Below are 19,875 nucleotides of genomic sequence, written 5' to 3'. Positions count from 1 at the left end.
TAGGTGTACAACATACTGATTCAGCAATTCTGTACATTATTCAGTGTTCATTATGATAAGTGTACTCTTAATCCCCATTGCCTATTTCACCCATCCCCCCACCCACCTCCCCTCTGGCAATCACCAGTTTGTCTCTATTTAAGTGTTTTTTTGTTTATCTCTTTTTTGTTGCTGTTCATTTGTTTCTTAAATTCCATATATGAGTGAAATCATATGGTATTAATCTTTCTCGGACTTATTTATTTATTTTTTTTAAAGATTTTATTTATTTGACAGAGCGAGAGAGAGAGCAGGAACACAAGCAGGGGGAGTGGGAGAGGGAGAAGCAGGCTTCCAGCCTGAGCAGGGAGCCTGATGTGGGGCTCGATCCCAGGACCCTGGGATCATGACCTGAGCTGAAGGCAGACGCCTAACAACTGAGCCACCCAGGCGCCCCTTTCTTGGACTTATTTCACTTAGCATTATACTCTGGATCCATTCGTGTTGTTGATAATGGCAAAATTTCTTTCTCTTTTATGTCTGAGTAATATTCAAGCTTTTTTTATTGAGGTATAATTGACATATAACATTATATTAGTTTCAGGTGTAGAATGTAGTGATTCAAAATTTGTATATATTGTGAAATGATCACCACAATAAGTTTAGTTAACAAAAGAAGCTTTTCAATTGCATTTTTTTTTAAGATTTCATTTTTAAGCAATCTCTAACCCTGATGTGGGGCTTGAACTCAACAATCCTGAGATCAAGAGTTGTATGCTTTACCGACTGAGCCAGCCAGGCACCCCACAAAAGAAACTTTTTAATTTTTAAATTTTTTTTACAAGATTTTACTTATTTTATTTTAGAGAGGAGGGGGGAGCAAATGGGGGGAGTGACAGGGGGAGAAGGAGAGAGAGAATTTCAAGCAGACTCTGAGCTCAGCCCCAATGTGGGGCTCTATCTCATGACCCTGAGATCATGACCTGAGCTGAAACCAAGAATCAGACACTTAACTGACTGAGCCACCCAGGCGCCCCAAAAGAAACTTTGTAAATATTTTATTTATTTATCCATTTATTTATTTGAGAGATAGGGAGAGCATTTGCGAGTAGGGGGAGGGGCAGAGGGAGAAGGAGAAAATCTCATGGAGTCCGACACAGGGCTAGATCTCATGACCCTGAGATCATGACCTGAGCTAAAAACCAAGAGTCAGATGCTTAACCCACTGAGCCACCCAGATGCCCCCCCAAAACAACTTTTTAAAGAAAAAAATACCTTAACTTGTTTATCCTTACCTGTTGCTTTTAAAGTTTTTTTCTTACTAATTTTCTTTCTCATAATTATGCACACATATTTTTACATACATGTAACTGAATATAATTTTTATTGTTATATTTTAGAGCAGAGGTGAAAATGGTAATTGTGAAAAGTATGGGAAAGTTATACCAGCAAGTGCTGTGATATTTGGGATGGCAGTAGAATGTGCAGAGATAAGAAGACATCATAGGTAAGTGATAATTTAAATAGCAAATACTAGAAAACATTAATTTTAAAGACTAAACTGTACTTGAAATTTTATTTAGTGAATATTTATTTGGATGAGAATTTGTAGTTTTGTGACCTTTAAATTCAGTGATGTTTATTCCAGTCTTAATTCCCTTTTTGCCTTTTTCTTACTTTTAAAGTGTAACTTTAGGGGTACTGGGTGTCTCAGTGGGTTAAACGTCAGCCTTCGGCTCAGGTCATGATCCCGGGGTCCTGGGATTGAGCCCCGCATCGGGCTCCCTGTTCAGCAGGGAGCCTGCTTCTCCCTCTGCTTGTGCGTGTGCTCTCTTTCTCTCTCTCTGTCAAATAAATAAATAAAATCTTAAAAAAAAAATAAAGTGAACTCTAGAATTAAAACCAGCTTTCAGTTTTTTAGTGGAAAATTGATTTTGATACAACTTAGTATTTTTTTTTATTTGTGATAGATTAAAGAGGCCCCCTTCAATAACTTAATGGCAGTAAAGGTAACATATAAATATTTTAAGACATAGTGATGAGTAAAAGAAAATAAAAATTATCCTAAACTCCTCACCGATAGATAGCTACTGTTCATCTTTGTTGTATACTCTTCTTTACTTTTCTATGCATGTTACAGGGTGATAAGTAAAAATATTTAGTTATCGGTAGGGCATAGGGCACCAACCAGACAGACAGTGGCCTTAATTAATAGATTGGCTGAATTAGTGTGTTGGTTGAGTGTCAGCTCTGTGTAAGTAAATGTGTGTGTGTATAAACTTAATTTTGTTTCAAAAGTATCAGTAAATATATTTGCTTTTTCTTTGTGAGCCTCTTCATGTTAATAGATATGCTTCATGATTTTTTAAAACCAATTTCTTATAGTTCTCAGAGTTTAGAGTTTTTAGGTTGCTTCTACTGTTTGGCATTTAAGAACAAGGATAAATATCTTTGTACTTAGGTCTGTGTGGACTTGTTTTTATTATTTTCTTGGGATAAATTTCTTAATAAAGAATTGAGTTCAAGTCTTTAAAAAAAAAGAATTGAGTTAAAAGGTATGCACATTTTTCAGTTTGTGGAGACACATTGCTGAATTGCCCACCAGAAAAGCTAGGTTGTATCTTGCTGAGATTTCTTGGTATAACATGATTCTAGATTCTTTGCCATTAGTAGTTTCTCTTTATATTTTATAGGTAAGTCACTAAATTTGTTTGTCTGAGCAAAATAGAAATTGACTGGTATCTATCATTTTGAAAAAGGATCCCCTCATCATTGATTCATTTATATAGCAAATAAAGGCCTGACTATACAACAGAAGCACCAGAGCAGGTTTTGTAAAAATAAAAATGCCATACATTTTGTTTGAGTAGGTTTGGGTGAGTGAGGCCTGGTATTTATTTTTCATGAAGCTCAGCAGTGTGGGTTGAGGACCATGAAGAAAGGTGTTGAAAATATAGAGATTAGTTCTACTATTTTATCTAGTAGAAACAATTTTTTTTTAAGATTTTATTTATTTATTCATCTGAGAGAGAGAAAGAGAGAGTGTGAGAGTGAGCATGAGCAGGGGGAGGGGCAGAGGGAGAGGGAAAAAGAATCCCAAGCAGACTCCACACTGAGGGCAGAGCCCAATGTGGGGCTGGATCCCACAGCCCTGAGATCATGACCTGAGTTGAAACCAAGAGTTGGATGTTCAACCAACTGAGTCACCCAGGCACCCCTGGTAGAAACAATTTTTTTTTAAAACATTTTATTCATTTATTTGAGAGAGAGCAGGGGCAGTGGGAGAAGGAGAAGCAGACTCCCCACGGAGCAGGGAGCCTGACTCGGGGCTTGATCCCAGGACCCCAGGATCGGGACCTGAGCTGAAGGCAGACGCTTAACCAACTGAGCCACCCAGGTGGCCCTGGTAGAAACAGTGTTTGGAACCAAATTAGTTTGGAACCTAGTAAGTTGAATCTTATGCTTATCTGAACAAGCAAATGTTTTAAGAATAGCCAAGAAAAATGAGACATTTGCCTCTAGAAATAAAAAACACTGATGCAGAAATAGAAAAATAGATCAGTGGAACACAATAAGTACAGATACAGACCTTGGAATTTATAGGGATTTAGTAATGATACAGAGGTGGTGTTCAGATCAGCAGAGAATGGATGAATGGAGATAGAGATGATATTTTTCATTTGGGGAAGAACATTAGATTCTTTTTTAATTCAAGATGAATTAAATAGGTGTAGAAAATCCATTGAGAGATGGAAAGCTTTCCAAAGGAAAACACAGGATAAAGTCTAGAAGCTATAAAAGATTGACAAATTTGACCACATTAAAAAGATTTTAATATATCTGGTGAAAGATAGTATAAATAAAGTTAAAAGACAGTTGACAGACTGAGATAAAAATTTGCAACTTTTGCAACAAAACATTAATATCCTTAAAATTGTCTGTTAATCAGAGAAATGGAAGTTAAGTCAATATAACTTTTTTTGAATATTTATATTAGTAAGCATTAAAAATGATAACATCCTATTTTCTTACAGGTGTGGGGAAAACTTACATACTGTTAGTACAACATTTTAGTAGTTCAATTTAGCATTATCTAACAAAACTAAAGATCTGTATAGTCCTTGACCTAGTATTTCTACTTCTGGTGTGTACAGCGATACGTGTACAGGGATGTTTACTGTAATGCTGTAATTGGGAAAACCTATCTGAAGGCTTATTAGTAAGAAAATATTTCAATAATTTTTGATAAAACATTCACCCAGTGCAGTACTGTGTAAGTGTCAAAAAGAATTGTTTAAGGTACATGTACTGACATGGAAAGAAGTTCATAATATACTATTAAGTGAAAAAGACAAGGTATGATCCTAGGAGCAATGAGCATACCTGGCACTTAGGTCTTGGTTTCTAAATTCCATTCCTTGCCAAAAGGAACTATATATAGCTCCTTGGAGAAATGGCTGCTTCCAGGACTAGGGTAGGACAGATTCAAGATGACTCTGAAACATTTTGCATCAGAAATTAAGGAAGTACTCAAAAAAAATTATAGGCCATTAAGAGGACATAGAAGCATGCTTGGAAGGGTCTCCCACTGGCCAAATCTGAGACAAATTAAGCACCAAATACATACATAAATATATAAGGGCATTTATCAGTTAAAACCCATTGAGTAAAATAAGAATCCGTGAGTTCCTACTTATAATAAATAGATTAATAAATTCATAAATGGAGACAAAAGGACAGTTCTTTCCAGCAGTAGAATGTTGACTAATAACAAATGTTGCAGAGTTATTGTTTGCAATCCCCATGTAAAGATAGGAACAAAAATTATGAATGGATCAAATCAAAGGGGGGAAGTTGAATTGAAGGTCAAGATATTTATAAGTTTAAAAGTATCTTCTCACAAATTATTTATTACAAAAGGAAAAATGTTAATCACACAGGGAAGGAAGTGTCTTTTGCCCTTTTTTTATTTGTAGAAATTTAAAAATATATTTTGGATAAGAGCCCTTTTTTGAATAGATGTATTATAAATTGCTTCTACTCCGTGTACCTTTGTACTTTCTGAAAGCTGAGTATCTTTTGATGAAAAGAATTTTTAATTTCAATATAGACCTATTTGTCATTTGTTTTCTTTTATAGTTAGTGGCTGTGTATGTAATTGTGTTTAAACCTCTGTTAGTGAAGTTTTATTTCATTTTTATGTTTATTTTTTCTGGACTCAATATTAGATGGTGTTACTTGATTCTAAACAAAACAAAACAAAACAAAAAAAACACAAAGAAACCATCTTTCTCCCTTCCCTTTCTTATTTTCCCTCCTACCAGGGTGGGTACTAAGAATGTTGCTGGGATCTGTTTACCAACAAATGTGAAATTTCAGAGTCCAGCTTGTTCTTCTGTAGATGCTGAAGAGACAGTTGAACCATATACAACTGAAAAGATGAGTCGAGTTCCTGGAGGATATTTGGCTTTGACAGAGTGCTTTCAGATTATGACAGTAGATTTCAACAATCTTCAGGTAAAAAAAAAAAAAATTCAGTTACAATTTCTGAGCATTAAATTTCAAGCATTGTTAAAGTAATACATAGCACAGTCTTATTTTATGAATTTGCATGGGATTCTACTTACTATATATAAGGAAAATGATTAAATGGTAACCAGTATTTTCTCTTGAAATTATGTACTTACTTTAAATACATAGGAAAAAAAATCCCTGAGGTTTGTTGGGAATGTATAATGTGCCAGGTTCTTTCACATGAGTTCTTAGATTTCTTTTACAACAGTGTTGCAATTATAATTATAGTTATAATTATCCTTGTGCTATATAGATGAGGGAACTATTGCTTACATTAATTTTCCCCAAATTATGCAGGTGTGAATGCAAGAGTTACAACCTAGAGCTTTCTGACTTTCTCAATGTCATGCTGCCATTTCAAGTTAACAGTATTCCTTGAAAACGAACAGTAATCCAGATCTTCAGATTGTATCTGTATTAGGGTGATCACCCAAATCAGTTTTCCCAGAAATGAGAGGCTCCCAAGACATGAGACTTGCAGTTTTAGACTAGGACAGTCTTGGGCAAACCAGGAGAAGTTGGTCACCCTATGTATCTATCTGTGTGTGTATTGGTGAGTGGTGGGCAGATGTGCTGCATAAAGAAAGTACCCAAGGAAATTGAGAAAGGTTCCATAGAGTCCTTCTCTGAAGATCTTTAAGGTTAGATGAGACATGCCTGGGGACAGAAGACGTTGTAAGGGTCATTTTAGCCTACGATCTTTATAATTTAATAAATTTAATAAAATTTAATCCCCTATTAATTGCTACTAGGTTCTTCTTGAGGTGGTTTGGAGCTACATTAACACTTTGACATTACCTACTGAGGCTGAGCTTCAAGAGCCTTTCATTTCTGATATAATGGTACAGAGGGGAACAACACAGTTATAGATGTCAAATACCCCAAAGCTGTCCTTTTCTTATTTTGAACTTTTCTTACGTTAATTTTTCTTTGCCACAGTTTAAAAAAAAAAACCCACCTTAGTAAGGCTTTAATTTGGAAGTAATATTTGCTTGTTTAACACTTTCAAGTAATGAAGAACAGAAAAGAAAAAGTGTATGTCTTCCTTTCTAAAATCTAGGTCCTACTTCCCCCAGATCACCAATTTGAAGTACATCTTTTCAGACTTGCTTTTCTGTTCTTCTATACACACACACATGCTTTTTAAAAAACAAAATCTGTTTGTTTGCCACTCACTGCCTTCATTCAATAATATGTCATGGGCTTCTTTCTACATCAGTATTATGTATCTGCCTCATTGTTTTTAATAGTTGCACAGTATTCCACTATGATAGATGGGAGCTTCTCATCCAGTATGCCTTAAATGGCTGTAAGTGTGTCAAGATACTGATTTTCCTAAGGATGCTGGGCAGATCTGAGAATTAGAGAAATGGAAAGTGATGTAATATTGGGGCATGTGTATGTTAAGTATATAAAATGTTTTCATTCCTTTTACATTTTTGTCAGGAATTAAAAAGTCTTGCAACTAAAAAACCTGGTAAAATTGGTATTCCTGTTATTAAAGAAGGCATACTAGATGCTGTTGTGGTTTGGTTTGTACTCCAGCTTGATGATGAACACAGTTTATCCACAAGTCCTAGTGAGGAAACATGTTGGGAACAGGCTGTCTACCCTGTACATGACCTTGCAGGTATATCTTATCTAATTGTTGTTTGTTTGTTTTTTAATCTTATTGCTTTAATCCTCTAAGCATTTGAAGTCATGTAAAAAAAATTTACTTTGGGGGCGCCTGGGTGGCTCAGTTGGTTAAGCGACTGCCTTCGGCTCAGGTCATGATCCTGGAGTGTCTGGATCGAGTCCCGCGTGGGGCTCCCTGCTCGGCAGGGAGTCTGCTTCTCCCTCTGACCCTCCCCCCTCTCATGTGCTCTCTCTCATTCTCTCTCTCTCTCAAATAAATAAATAAAATCTTAAAAAAAAAAAATTTACTTTGAATATGAAGTTTCCAGTCAAGGGAGATTGGTTAAATTTTTCAGAACTTTTTATGTTTTGAAAAAGATTTTATTTGAGAGAGAGAGAGAGTGCGCTTGAACATGAGCAGGGGCAGGGGCAGAGGGAGAAGCAGGCTCCCAGCTAAGCAGGGAGCCCATGTGGGGCTCGATCCCAGGACATTGGGATCATGATCCGAGCGGAAGGCAGATGCTTAATGGGCTGAGCCACCCAGGCGCCCCAGAACTTACTTTTTAAAAAAGTAGTTTTAAATAATTAATATATGTAGTTAAGAAAAGTAAAACATAATTGCTGCATACTACTGAAAAATATCTATCATTGCGGGGTGCCTGGATGGCTCAGTCGTTAAGCGTCTGCCTTCGGCTCAGGTCATGATCCCAGAGTCCTGGGATCGAGCCCCACATCAGGCTCGCTGCTCCGTGGGAAGCCTGCTTCTCCCTCTCCCACTCCCCCTGCTTGTGTTCCCTCTCGCTGTGTTTCTCTCTGTCAAATAAATAAATACAGTCTTTAAAAAAAAAAGTCTATCATTGGGGCACCTGGGTGGCTCAGTTGGCTGAGTGTCTGACTCTTGATTTCAGCTGGGGTCATGGTGTTGGGTCCTGAGATTGAGCCCTCTGTCGGGGGTCTGCGCTCAGTGGGAGTCTGCTTGGGATTCTCTCCCTCTGCCCCTCCCCTTTCTCACATGCAAGCTCTCTCAAATAAATAAATATTTTAAAAATATCATTTCTTCAGCTCTGATTACTCTAGTTATCTGTAGATAAGAGAAATGCTAGTCCATTATTTATACAACAGTGGAAAAGTACTAGTGTAGGAGTTCTTCTTGCTGCTTACAGAATCTGTGGAGTCCCAGGTCATAAAGGTGCACACACACATATAAAACAAAATTTTGAAGTTTTAAAGGGTTTATAAATTCATGGACTTCCCTAGGGAAGTTCTATGTTAAAGATATTTTTTGTATAGAAATTTTTTACCAGCAATTTGATGGATTTCAGTATATTCACATAAGTTATATTTCATAGAAAAATTCTACCTTTTTTAAATGGGGGGGAGAGGTAATAAGTTTCTGTTTCTGTGTAGTTTCCTAGTCAAGGATCTAATTTGGCAAGATCGTTAAGTCTTGGAATGAGTATAGTGGTGTGGCTAGTATGGTGTTTTTGGAGTCAGTCAGGTAGACTTGGATTCAGGCCCTGGCACTGCTACTTATTGACTCCCTGGCTGGCCTTGCTGACTATGTCTCAGAGCTTTTATTATGTGATACACAAAAATAGGATGATGCTATCTACCTTGCAGGATTGTTGTAGGGATTTTAAGAAATAATGGATAAGGGACGCCTGGGTGGCTCAGTCAGCTAAGCGTCTGCCTTCGGCTCAGGTTATGATCCCAGAGTTCTGGGATCAAGTGCCGCGTCGGGCTCCATGCTCAGTGGGGAGTCTGCTTCTCCCTCTGCCTGCTGCTTACTCTGCTTGTGATCTCTCTCTCTTTCTGACAAATAAATAAAATCTTAAAAAAAAAATAATAATAACCAGAATGGATGTAAAATGCCTATCAGCAGCATGGCAACTGGCACTCAGTAAGTGGCATTTATTATTTGAGTTTATTTATCTTATTTAAAAAAATTTAATTCCAGTATAGTTACCATATGGTGTTATATTAGTTTCAGATAATCAGTGTAGTAATTCGTTAATTTTCTATATTACTCAGTGTTCATCATAAATATACTCTTAATTCCCTTCCCCTATTTCACCCATCTGTCTGCCCGCTCCCCTTTGGTAACCACCAGTTCTCTATAGTTAAGAATCTGTTTTTTTATTTGTCTCTTTCTTTGTTCATTTATTTTGCTTCTTAAATTCCATATATGAATGTAATATGGTATTTGTCTCTAATTGACTTATTTCACTTAGCATTATACTCTCTAGATCCATCCATATTGTTGCAAGTGGCAAGATTTCATTCTTTTTTATGACTAATATTCTAATTTATCTATATACCACATCTTTTAAAAAAATTTTTTTATTTAAGTTCCAGTTAACATACGGTGTAATATTAGTTTCAGGTGTACAATATAGTGATTCAACACTTCCATATATCACCTGGTGCTCATCACAACAAGTGCACTCCTTAATCCTCATCACCTGTTTAACTCATTCCCCCCCCACCCTCTCCCTTCTATACCACATCTTCTTTATCCATTCATCTATCAGTGGACACTTGGGCTGCTTCTGTACCTTGGCTATTGTAAATAATGCTGCTGTGAATGTAGGGGTACGTGTATCCCTTTGAATTAGTGTTTTCATATTCTTTGGGCAAATACCCAGTAGTGGAATTACTGGGTCATACGGTAATTGTGTTTTTAATTTATTCAGGAACTTCCATACTATTTTCCACAGTTTTCCCAACAGTGCACAGGGGTTCCCTTTTCTTCACATTGTCGCCAACACTTGTTTCTTGTGTTTTTTATTTTAGCCATTCTGACAGGTGTGAGGTGATAGCTCATTGTGATTTTGATTTGCATTTCCCTGATGATGAGTGATGTTGAACATCTTTTCATGTGTTATTTTTGTTTATTCAAACTTTCTTATAGTTACTTAGACACATGGACCTTTTTTTTTTTAATCCTTTTTAGGGAAAGGACATTTTAAATGTGTAATCACAAGAATAACCTGTATTTTCAACTGGTTCTAAAGCTGATAAGAAGGAATTGTGATTTTACATTTACATTTTATTTTATTTTTTTTAAAGATTTTATTTATTTATTTGACAGAGAGAGACACAGTAAGAGAGGGAACACAAGCAGGGGGAGTGGGAGAGGGAGAAGCAGGCTTCCCGCTGAGCAGGGAGGCCGACGTGGGGCTCGATCCCAGGACCCTGGGATCACGACCCAAGCCAAAGGCAGATGCTTAACAACTGAGCCACCCAGGTGCCCCTACATTTACATTTTAAAGTTTTACTGAGTTTGAAAGTTCATGGATAAGAGCTTTATATCTTTATTGTAGGACTTAGTCCTTCCATATATTGTCAAATTCCTAAACATGCAAGTGTCTAAATACTTAGAGTTAGAAATATTACTGATAAGATCCTATTAAATGCTGCCTTGGTCTTTCGGAAATTTCTCTTAGAGAAAAGAATGTCCCTTTCAGCTAGGGTGAGGGTTTGGTATTGACCCCAGATTTTGATTTATCTTTGTTATTGTTGGCTTCATTACTGAAGAAGATTAAGAGTCCCCTGCAGCCCTTCCCCCACCCCCTAATATGGGGATGATGATACCTACTGATTGCACTAAAAGCACTATGGTACTAATAGTTGGGGTTCAGTAATGGAGCTCTTGAATCTCTCTGTTATGCCATGAGTTAATTGTCTTCAAACTTAAGGTTTTGGCCAAGAAAGCTGGAGGGATTTTTCCTGGTGTTTTGTAGGAAATGAATAAATTAATTTTATTTCTATTAAATCAATAGATACAATCTTTCCTGTAGTGATTTCAAAATGGGGGGAGGGTGGAAGTGTTTGTATGATCCTCAGACTTATAAATATATTCATCAATTACAATTCGTTTTTCTTTCTTACTATTTTACGGAGACTACTGGATAAAACCTGGGGACCATGTGATGATGGAAGTGTCTTGTCAAGATTGTTACTTAAGAATCCAGAATATCAGTGTTTTTGGTTCGGAACATGAAGTGGGTGCTGGAAAAAATTTTACCCAGGATAAAGACTTGATGTCTTTAGGAGGGGAGGCTGAACTCTGTAATGCCCTGGCTAACCTTCAGACCAGTAAACCAGATGCTGTGGAGCAGACATGTATATTGGAATCCACAGAAATTGCTTTGCTTAATAACAACCTCTATCATGAAGGCTTTAAAATGGCAATGAGAAGAGTGTTGTCTTCGTTGACTCCAGAGAAACTGTGTCAGGCCATGGACACTCAGTGTCAGAATGAGATGAGCTGCGGAAACGAAGAGAGTAATTCTGAAGAGAGCATCCCTGAACCTTTCTATGTGTTAGATGTGTCTGAAGGCTTCTCTGTTCTGCCCTTAATTGCTGGCACACTTGGGCAGGTTAAACCTTACAGTTCTGTGGAGAAAGACCAGCATCGTATCACTCTGGACCTCATATCTGAAGCCAATCACTTTCCTAAAGAAACACTTGAGTTTTGGTTGAGACATGTGGAAGATGAATCTGCTGTGTTGCAAAGGCCAAAATCAGACAAGCTGTGGAGTATAATTATATTGGATGTCATTGAGCCATCTGGGCTCATTCAGCAGGAAATAATGGAAAAAGCAGCAATATCCAGGTAAAATACAAAATACAACTTTTGGTTTTTGAATTCATGTCAATTCTTTTAGTTCTTTAATGGCATAGCTGTACAAATGAGTCATGATTACGTGTGTTCCTTTTCAGGATATGTGACTTTATCCCTTTCTCTTTGTGTGCATGTCATTATTCATTTTTTCATCTAAAGGAACGCCTTCTCTGTAGGTGTGAAGAAGAGAGCCTGCTTTGGGATTGGACTGCCTCTACATAATATAGAGAATTAAGTAAAGATTTATAAGAACGATAAAGATACTCTGTAAATAAGGAAAAATCAAATCTCATCTTTATAAGAAATGCCTTTAATGGGCACCTGGGTGGCTCAGTCAGTTAAGCATCTGCCTTTGGCTCAGATCATGATCTCGGGGTCCTGGGATTGAGCCCTACGTCAGGCTCCCTGCTCATCGGGGAGCCTGCTTCTTCCTCTTCTCCCTGCTCATGCTCTCTCTCACTATCTCTGTCACTCTGTCTCTCTCTCAAATAAATAAATAAAATCTTAAAAAAAAAGTATCTTTAAGAAACATGTAGTACACATTTGATGGTATATTGGGAGAGCAAAGTGCTGCTTATAAACAAGCCCCAGTCATCTTAGGTCTTAAAATCTTTATTTTATAATACAGTTCTCTCCCCAAGGTATTTTCCCTTCAGTGTTGATTGCTGGAGGCAAACTTGACCCTAATATTTAATATTGAAAGCAAATTTGACTAAGCTTCAAGGTCCTTTAGTTGTGCTGTTCAGATCTGAGTGCCTATTGGCCATTTGTATTTCTTCTTTGGAAAAATGTCTCTTCAAGTTCTTTGCCAGTTTTTGGGTCAGATTTTTTTTTTTTTTTTTTTTTGAGTTTTTAGGAATTCTCTATGTAGCTGGATATTAATCCCTTATCACATCACTGACATATTTTCTCCCATTCTGTGGGTTGGTTGCCTTTTTACTTTATTGATAATATCTTTTGATATGCAGAAATTTAAATTTTTTATACAGTTCACTTTGTTTGTTTTACTTTTATTGCCTGTTTTTGGTGTCATTTCCAAGAAATCATTGTCAGATGCTGTGGCCTAAAGCCATTCTCATATGTTCTCTTTTAAGAATGTTTATAGTTTTAGGTCTTAAATTTAGGTCTTTGAACCATTTTGATTTAATTTTTGTATATGGCATTCAGTTAGAGCCCAGCTTCAGTCTTTTGACAATAGATACCCAGTTTTCCCAACAACTGTTAGTAGAAAAGACATCCATTCCACATTGAATGGTCTTGACACCCTTGGGAAAAAATATTTTACCATATATGTCAAGGTTTATTTCTGAGGTCTTTAGTTCTATTATCGTTGATGTACATGTCTAGTCTTTATGCCATTACCATCCTATTTTGATTACTGTAGCTTTATAATAAATGTGTTTTTAAGCGACTAATTATTTCTTTGTTGTTGTGGTAAAAAACAATATTAAATTATATATATCATCTTAACCACTTTTTTAAAGATTTTATTTCTTCAACAGAGAGAGCAAGGGGAGGGGGTTGCAGAGGGAGAGGGAGAAGCAGACTCCCCGCTGAGCAGGGAATCAGACACAGGGGGGCTCAATCCTAGGGCCCCAGGATCATGACCTGAGCCAAAGGCAGATGCTTAACTGACAGCCACCCAGGCATTCTTCATCTTAACCGTTTTAAACATACAGTTTAGTAGTACTAAGGTGTATTCACATTGTTGTACAGCAGATCACTAGAACTTTTTCATCTTGGAAAACTAAAACTCTATAACCACAAAACACTAATTCCCCTTGCCCCCGAGTCCTTGGCAACCACCTTTCCAATTTCTGTTTCTATTATTTTGAGTACTTTAGATACTTCATATGTAGAATCATTTCACTTACCATAATGTCCTTGAGGTTCATCCATGTTGTAACATGTAACAGGATTTCCTTCTTTTTTAAACTGCATAATATTCCACTGTATAAATATGCCAGTTTCATTAGCCATTCATTCATCTGTTGTTGGACATTTGAGTTATTCTACCTTTTAGCTACTGTGAATAATGCTGCAGTGAAAATGAGTGTGTATACATCTCTCTGAGATTCTGCTTTCAGTTCTTTTGATACATATCTAGGGGTGCAATTGAGTTAATATGGTAATTCTGACTGAAGTACTGCAGCTTCCTTGGTGCTATGGCAAGTCATGGTACTAGAGCTCACCCTGATGTCTGTCTGTGGTATTGCACACTCTCCGCTCCTTAACCAAGCCAAGTGATCTCCTTTATCTATCAGAGGTCCCCAACCTGACTCCCGTTTTTTTGTCACTGCTTAGGTTCATGCAAGAGAGAAACCAGTCCCTTGGGCAGCCCCCCCCCAAAAGTCAGAATGTTATGACGTACATTCCATTCTTCTCGTTTTTCTCCCCCACAAGAAACTGGGAATTGGGAGTTCTCTCTTGATTGCACTGTGCTGTGGGTGCCTGGGGAAGAGACTATGGCAAGTAAATGCGATACATTTTCCTACCATCTTCCCTGCAGTTCTTTCTGGCTGTGCACTGGCCTGGGGTACAGGAACCTCTTAACTGGTTTCTGCGTCTCTCCCAGAAATAGTTTAGTCTGTGTGTTTTTATTAAGTAAGTGTCTCTGGGGAGAGGTGAGTCGGAGGCTTCCTATTCACCATTTTGCTTATATGGTTATTTTCCCTGTACTTTATAATATGTTTTGAAATTGGGAAGTGTAAAACCTCCATTTTTTTTTTTTTCAAGATTGTTTTGGCTATTCTGGATCTCTTGAAATTCCATATGAATTTTAGGATAGAGATTTTTCCATTTTGGTAAAAAAAATGCTGTTGGGGGCGCCTGGGTGGCTCAGTCGTTAAGTGTCTGCCTTCGGCTCAGGTCATAATCCCTGAGTCCTGGGATCAAGCCCCTCATCGGGCTCTCTGCTCAGTCGGAAGCCTGCTTCTCCCTCCCACTCCCCCTGCTTGTCTCTCTGTCAAATAAATAAATAAAATCTTTAAAAAAAAAATGCTCTTGGGATTTCATAGGGATTGCATTAAATCTGTATAGCTCACTTTGAGTAGTATTTACATTTTAACTATTTTTTCCAGTCCATGAATGTGGGATGTCTTTTGGTTTATTTGTATCTTTTTTTAAAAAGATTTTATTTATCTCAGAGAGAGAGAGAGTGTGCATGCATGCGCAGGAGTGGGGAAGGGGGATGGAGGGTGCAGAGGGAGAGGGACAAGCAGATCCCAGGACCCTGAGCCATGCAGTTGCCCTATTTGTGTCTTTCCAGCAATGTTTGTAGTTTTCAGTTTACAAATCTTTAACCTGTTTGGTTCACTTTATTCCTAAGTATTTTTTTATTTTTTATTCTATTGTAAGTGGGATTGTTTTCTTAATTTCCTTTTTGGGTTGTTCATGTTAATTATAAAAATACAACTAATTTGTGTGTGTTGATTTCATATCCTGAAACTTTGCTGAATTTATTAGTTGTAACATTTTTATGTGGAATCTTTAGGGCTTCTAAATATATGATGATGATGTCTGTGAACAGAGATAATTTTACTTCTTCATTTCTAGTTTTGATGCCCTTTATTTTTCTTGCCTGATTGCTTCATTTAGAACTTCCAGTGACTATGTTGAATGAAGGTAGTGAAAGTGGGTGTCCTTGTTTTGTTCCTGATCTTAGTGGAAGAGCTTTCAGTCAGTCACATTTTATTTACATGGAACCTTTAAAGGATTTTTAAAAAGCATTTTTGGTTATAAAAACAATTTAGCAGACAGTGTGTTCTGTGTGAAGGATTAGTTATTATAGTGGGAAACAACTTATGTAAAACTACCAACTCCTGGGCGCCTGGGTGGCTCAGTTGGTTAAGCGACTGCCTTCGGCTCAGGTCATGATCCTGGAGTCCCGGGATCGAGTCCCGCATCAGGCTCCCTGCTCAGCGGGGAGCCTGCTTCTCCCTCTGACCCTCCCCCCCCCTCATGCTCTCTCTCTCTCTCATTCTCTCTCAAATAAATAAATAAAATCTTTAAAAAAAAAAAAGCTACCAACTCCTCCGTGTTTCTTGGTAGGGGGAGGAGTCCTATTGGCAGTTTGAGTGGGACAGTTTTGTTTTGTTTTTGTTTTTGTTTGTTTGTTTTTTACAGTTGTCCTATGGATTGCAGGATGTTTGGCATCTCTGGGCAGTAAATGCTAGTAGCGCCCGTAATCATTGTTTTAACCCAGTATTCTTTTTTTTTTTTTTTATTCTTATGTTAATCCCCATACATTACATCATTAGTTTTAGATGTAGTGTTCCATAATTCATTGTTTGTGCATAACACCCAGTGCTCCATGCAGAATGTGCCCTCCTCAATACCCACCACCAGGCTAACCCATCCTCCCACCCCCTTCCCCCTAACCCAGTATTCTTTCAAACACCTCCTGAGTAACAGTGGGGAACCAGTGGTTCTTTCCTTTAGCCCAAGCTGTGGTACAACCTCCTTACCTGGATGGATAGGCTTATCTTGATTCTGGGGACAGAGGTATGCAGATGCTCTCACACAGGCCTCCTCTTTAGCCTCTAACAGAGGGGAGGTCTCATGACTGGTGAAAGGGTGAAATTAGTGATTGGGAGAATAGATTATATCTGGGATAAGGACATCCCTCTCACTGGAACTCCTCCCAGCACCCCCCCCCCAAAAAAAAGCAAGGGAAAACGAGTCATTTCACAGACTTAAGTATTTAGTTTCTAATTACTTTTGTAGTTGTTTTAAAATGTTTAGTCATACTAAAAATACAGGAGAAAGTTTAAATGCTTGGTACTTTTTTTTTTTAATTTAAACCCATTTAAAAACATCTTGTGTTGGGTCACAAGGAAACTGAAGAATTTCTTCTCTTCAGAATTTTTGCCATTTATGGTTAGACTTTTGAGTTGGGACGTATTTTTTCACTCCTAAAGGCACAGATGGTTCAGAAGTATTATTTGGCTGTGCAGAGGATTCCACTGAGGAGTCTGGCAGCTCCAGTGGTGCAAGTGACAACAAAACAATGTCAGTAAAGCTAAGCAGAGTTGCAAGGCATTACTGTTTTATCTAAACACAACTAAGAAGCATTCCTGTTAGTGACAGTAATATTGAGTTAAGGATTTGTACAAGATTTTAGATTAAAATAGCAGGACCATGGCCTTTTAAAATAATTTTCATATACTGCCTTTGTGTAATATTTATCTCTGGCATGGCCATAGTACTTGATTCAACCTTTTCTGACTTTTTAAGTTTCAGCAGATAAAATATTGATATTTTGTTTAGTCTGATTTTCTGAAATGATTTGATGTATTGCCCTCCCTTCCTCTTTCCCATAGATTTTTATGGTTAGAAGGTTGACTTTTAACCTATATGCTTTTTCAGCTTGCAGATTTCATAGTACAGTACCCTCTTGTGGTTATCTGGGGATGGAGGGAATTAGTCAAGCAGCATAAAGCTCTGTGGCTAGTTTGTCATTTGAGATCTTGTGCTCTTGAAAGAAAAATTAGATCTGGTTCCATTTAAGTGGATCACAATTAGCAGATAACTTTAGAAAAATTTAGTAACATAAATTTGCAGAATTAAACCTTACCCATTTGAGGGAAACAGGTTTCTCCAGTTTTTTGGAAGATAAATTTTTATCTGGTTTGCTAAAGACATAGATGGGAATTTTGTTAAGAGCTGTGTAATTTTACTAATTGTAGAGATTAATTTCTACTAGAATTTACCTAAAATACTAGAAGTTGATAGGAAAGCAGTAATGAAAATAAGCAAAGCATTGGGGTCAGGATGGAGCCCTTTTTAAGGCTGATCTGTAATATATAAGACTTATTACAACATAAATAATCATGTACTTATATTTACTGAAGAGAGACTATCCTGGTTTAGGATCATGACTTGTCTCAATCAGTCTAATGCCATTATATTTAGGAATCATCTCTAACTCTCCTTGCTGATTTTATGTTCTTCAGATGACCTGATTATGACATGGCTTCTGATTAGCTAGTTAATCTTTAGGGAGAGCTGTTAGAAGAATAGTTTTTTAGGGGCACCTGGGTGGCTCAGTCAGTTGGGCGTCTACCTTCAGCTCAGATCGTGATCCCAGGGTCCCGGGATCGAGCCCTGCGTCAGGCTCCCTGCTCAGTGGGGAGCCTGCTTCTCTCTCTCCCTCTGCCCCTCTCCCCTGCTTGTGCGCTCTCTCTCTCTCAAATAAATAAAAAAAATCTTAAAAAAAAAAGAACAGTCTTATTGTTAACTTTTCCATCAACTTTTTATTTTAAAATATTTCAAAATTTCAAACTTAAGAAAAACTGCAAGAATAGTAACAGTGAATACAAGACTGTTGTTTTGTCTTTATAACCTTCACTCTTTACCATTTAGTGTGTGTCTCCTTAGAACAAAGGCTTCCCCCCCTACATATCACAGTTAGATCACACTCAGGAAACTTAGCATTGATAAAATACTATTATTTAATATATAGTCTATATTAAAATTTCCCCTGCTGTCCCGGTAATATCCTATATTTCTTTTTTCTCCCAATCTAGGTTCTAATCAAGGGCCCTGCATTGCATTTAGTTGTCATGTCTTGTTATAGTTTGTCATTCTGGTTTTAGATACAGTATTTTTAAATGGTTGAGAGAATCAGTTTAGTAAAAGCCAGAAGAATTAATGATTTGAAACTAATTTAAGAGAAGTGCCAAAGTGGTTTTGAGGAATGGGTGTTTTTTAATTTGTCAAGATTTTAATGACCTATTCAGGGAAACTACATAGCATAAAATTTTAGTAACTTGTAGGAAGTATTTTTTTTTAGATCACACAAATGTCTTGGCAAAACCAAACCTCAGCCTTGTGTTATTATAAATAGATCCTTACTAACTCTATGTATTTAAGAGGAAAAATTTACTATTAAGATACGAAGTCCACTTGTCTATGAATAGCTTGTCCTAGAAGTTCAGGTGGAAACCAGCTTAGAATATTCAGTAAAAATGAGGGATTTAATGTGTGATTGTAAATGTGGCAAATGAAAATAATGACTTGGTTTAAAGTCCTTTAAAGTATCCTCCAAGTCTGCTTCATTTGATGCTTCTCACAGCTGAGGTGTGAGGAAATAAGATTGTATAGGTGAACATAGGAGCTGTCTTGGCTTAAGAGCCCTAAATTTCACATAGGAACTAATACCTTCCATGGGTATAGCAATAGGAACACTTGGTTACAAGATACACCACCCTCAGGGAAGCCCAAAGATGATACAGCTTCCCATCAGGTGCTTATAGTTTGTTCATAGTTCTCTCAGTCTAAATGTGCTCTACCTTATATTAAGACGCAATTTCAAAAAATCTTTATCCTAAGCAGTGTTGCTGATCACACTAAGACAGCTGACATTCCACCTTTATGGGATTTCCAGGGAAACAAAAGGTGAACCCAAGATCAGTTGTAGGAGGAGAATGGGTTTTGTTAACCCTTTACTCACACTCTTCCTCACATTCTTTACTAGAACATTTGGATTTTTAATTAGATTTTTTTCTTTCAGTGTTTAACTTTTTATTTTGAAATAATTTCAAGCTTACAGAGAAGTTAAAAAATAGTACAAAGAACTTTTAACAACAACAACAAAAAAGAACTTTTAACATATACCTTATACCCAGATGCACAAATTGTTATATTTTGCCACATTTGCTTTATTATTCTCTCTGAACTATTTAGAGTAAGTTCCAGATATCATGTTCTTTTAACCCCTAAGTATTTTGGTGTGTATTTCTAAGAACAAGGATATTCATTTACATAACCATCATACTGTTGTCAAAATCAGGAAGGATGGCCACAATACCTTTATCTAGTGTATAGTCTTACTTAGATTTCACCGTTTGTTGCAATAATAGCCATTATAGCTTTTGTTTCTGGTTCAGAATCCAGTTGAGGATCACACATGGCATTTAGTTGTCCTTTCTTCTTTTTTTTTTTTTTTTTAAGGATTTTATTTATTTATTTGACAGAGAGAGAAACCAGATGAGAGGGGGGAGGGTCAGAGGGCGAAGCCGACTCCCTGCCAAGCAGGGAGCCCGATGCGGGACTCGATCCCGGGACTCCAGGATCAT

The 19,875-nt window shown here is 37.2% G+C and overlaps 1 protein-coding gene across 6 annotated transcripts in view; it reads left to right on the top strand.

Annotated features, from left to right (window-relative positions):
* PRMT9 (protein arginine methyltransferase 9) overlaps window positions 1–19,875 on the top strand; it is a 112,703-nt gene that overhangs the window by 55,666 nt on the left and 37,162 nt on the right. For 5 of the 6 annotated variants that reach the window (XM_054508713.2, XM_064585144.1, XM_064585142.1 and 2 more), the window contains 4 exons: window positions 1,380–1,486; window positions 5,304–5,496; window positions 7,000–7,183; window positions 11,074–11,788. In XM_054508713.2, the coding sequence (XP_054364688.1) occupies window positions 1,380–1,486; window positions 5,304–5,496; window positions 7,000–7,183; window positions 11,074–11,788 (1,199 nt within the window). The remainder of the gene's footprint in view (window positions 1–1,379; window positions 1,487–5,303; window positions 5,497–6,999; window positions 7,184–11,073; window positions 11,789–19,875) is intronic. The other variant, XM_045880328.3, reaches the window with a different exon arrangement.

Source organism: Mirounga angustirostris, unplaced genomic scaffold, assembly GCF_029215605.1.
Source record: "Mirounga angustirostris isolate CCGP_5_RB_7025 unplaced genomic scaffold, mMirAng1.0.hap1 SCAF_2, whole genome shotgun sequence".
Classification (NCBI taxonomy): domain Eukaryota; kingdom Metazoa; phylum Chordata; class Mammalia; order Carnivora; family Phocidae; genus Mirounga; species Mirounga angustirostris.
This window is presented reverse-complemented; position numbering and strand designations above follow the sequence as displayed.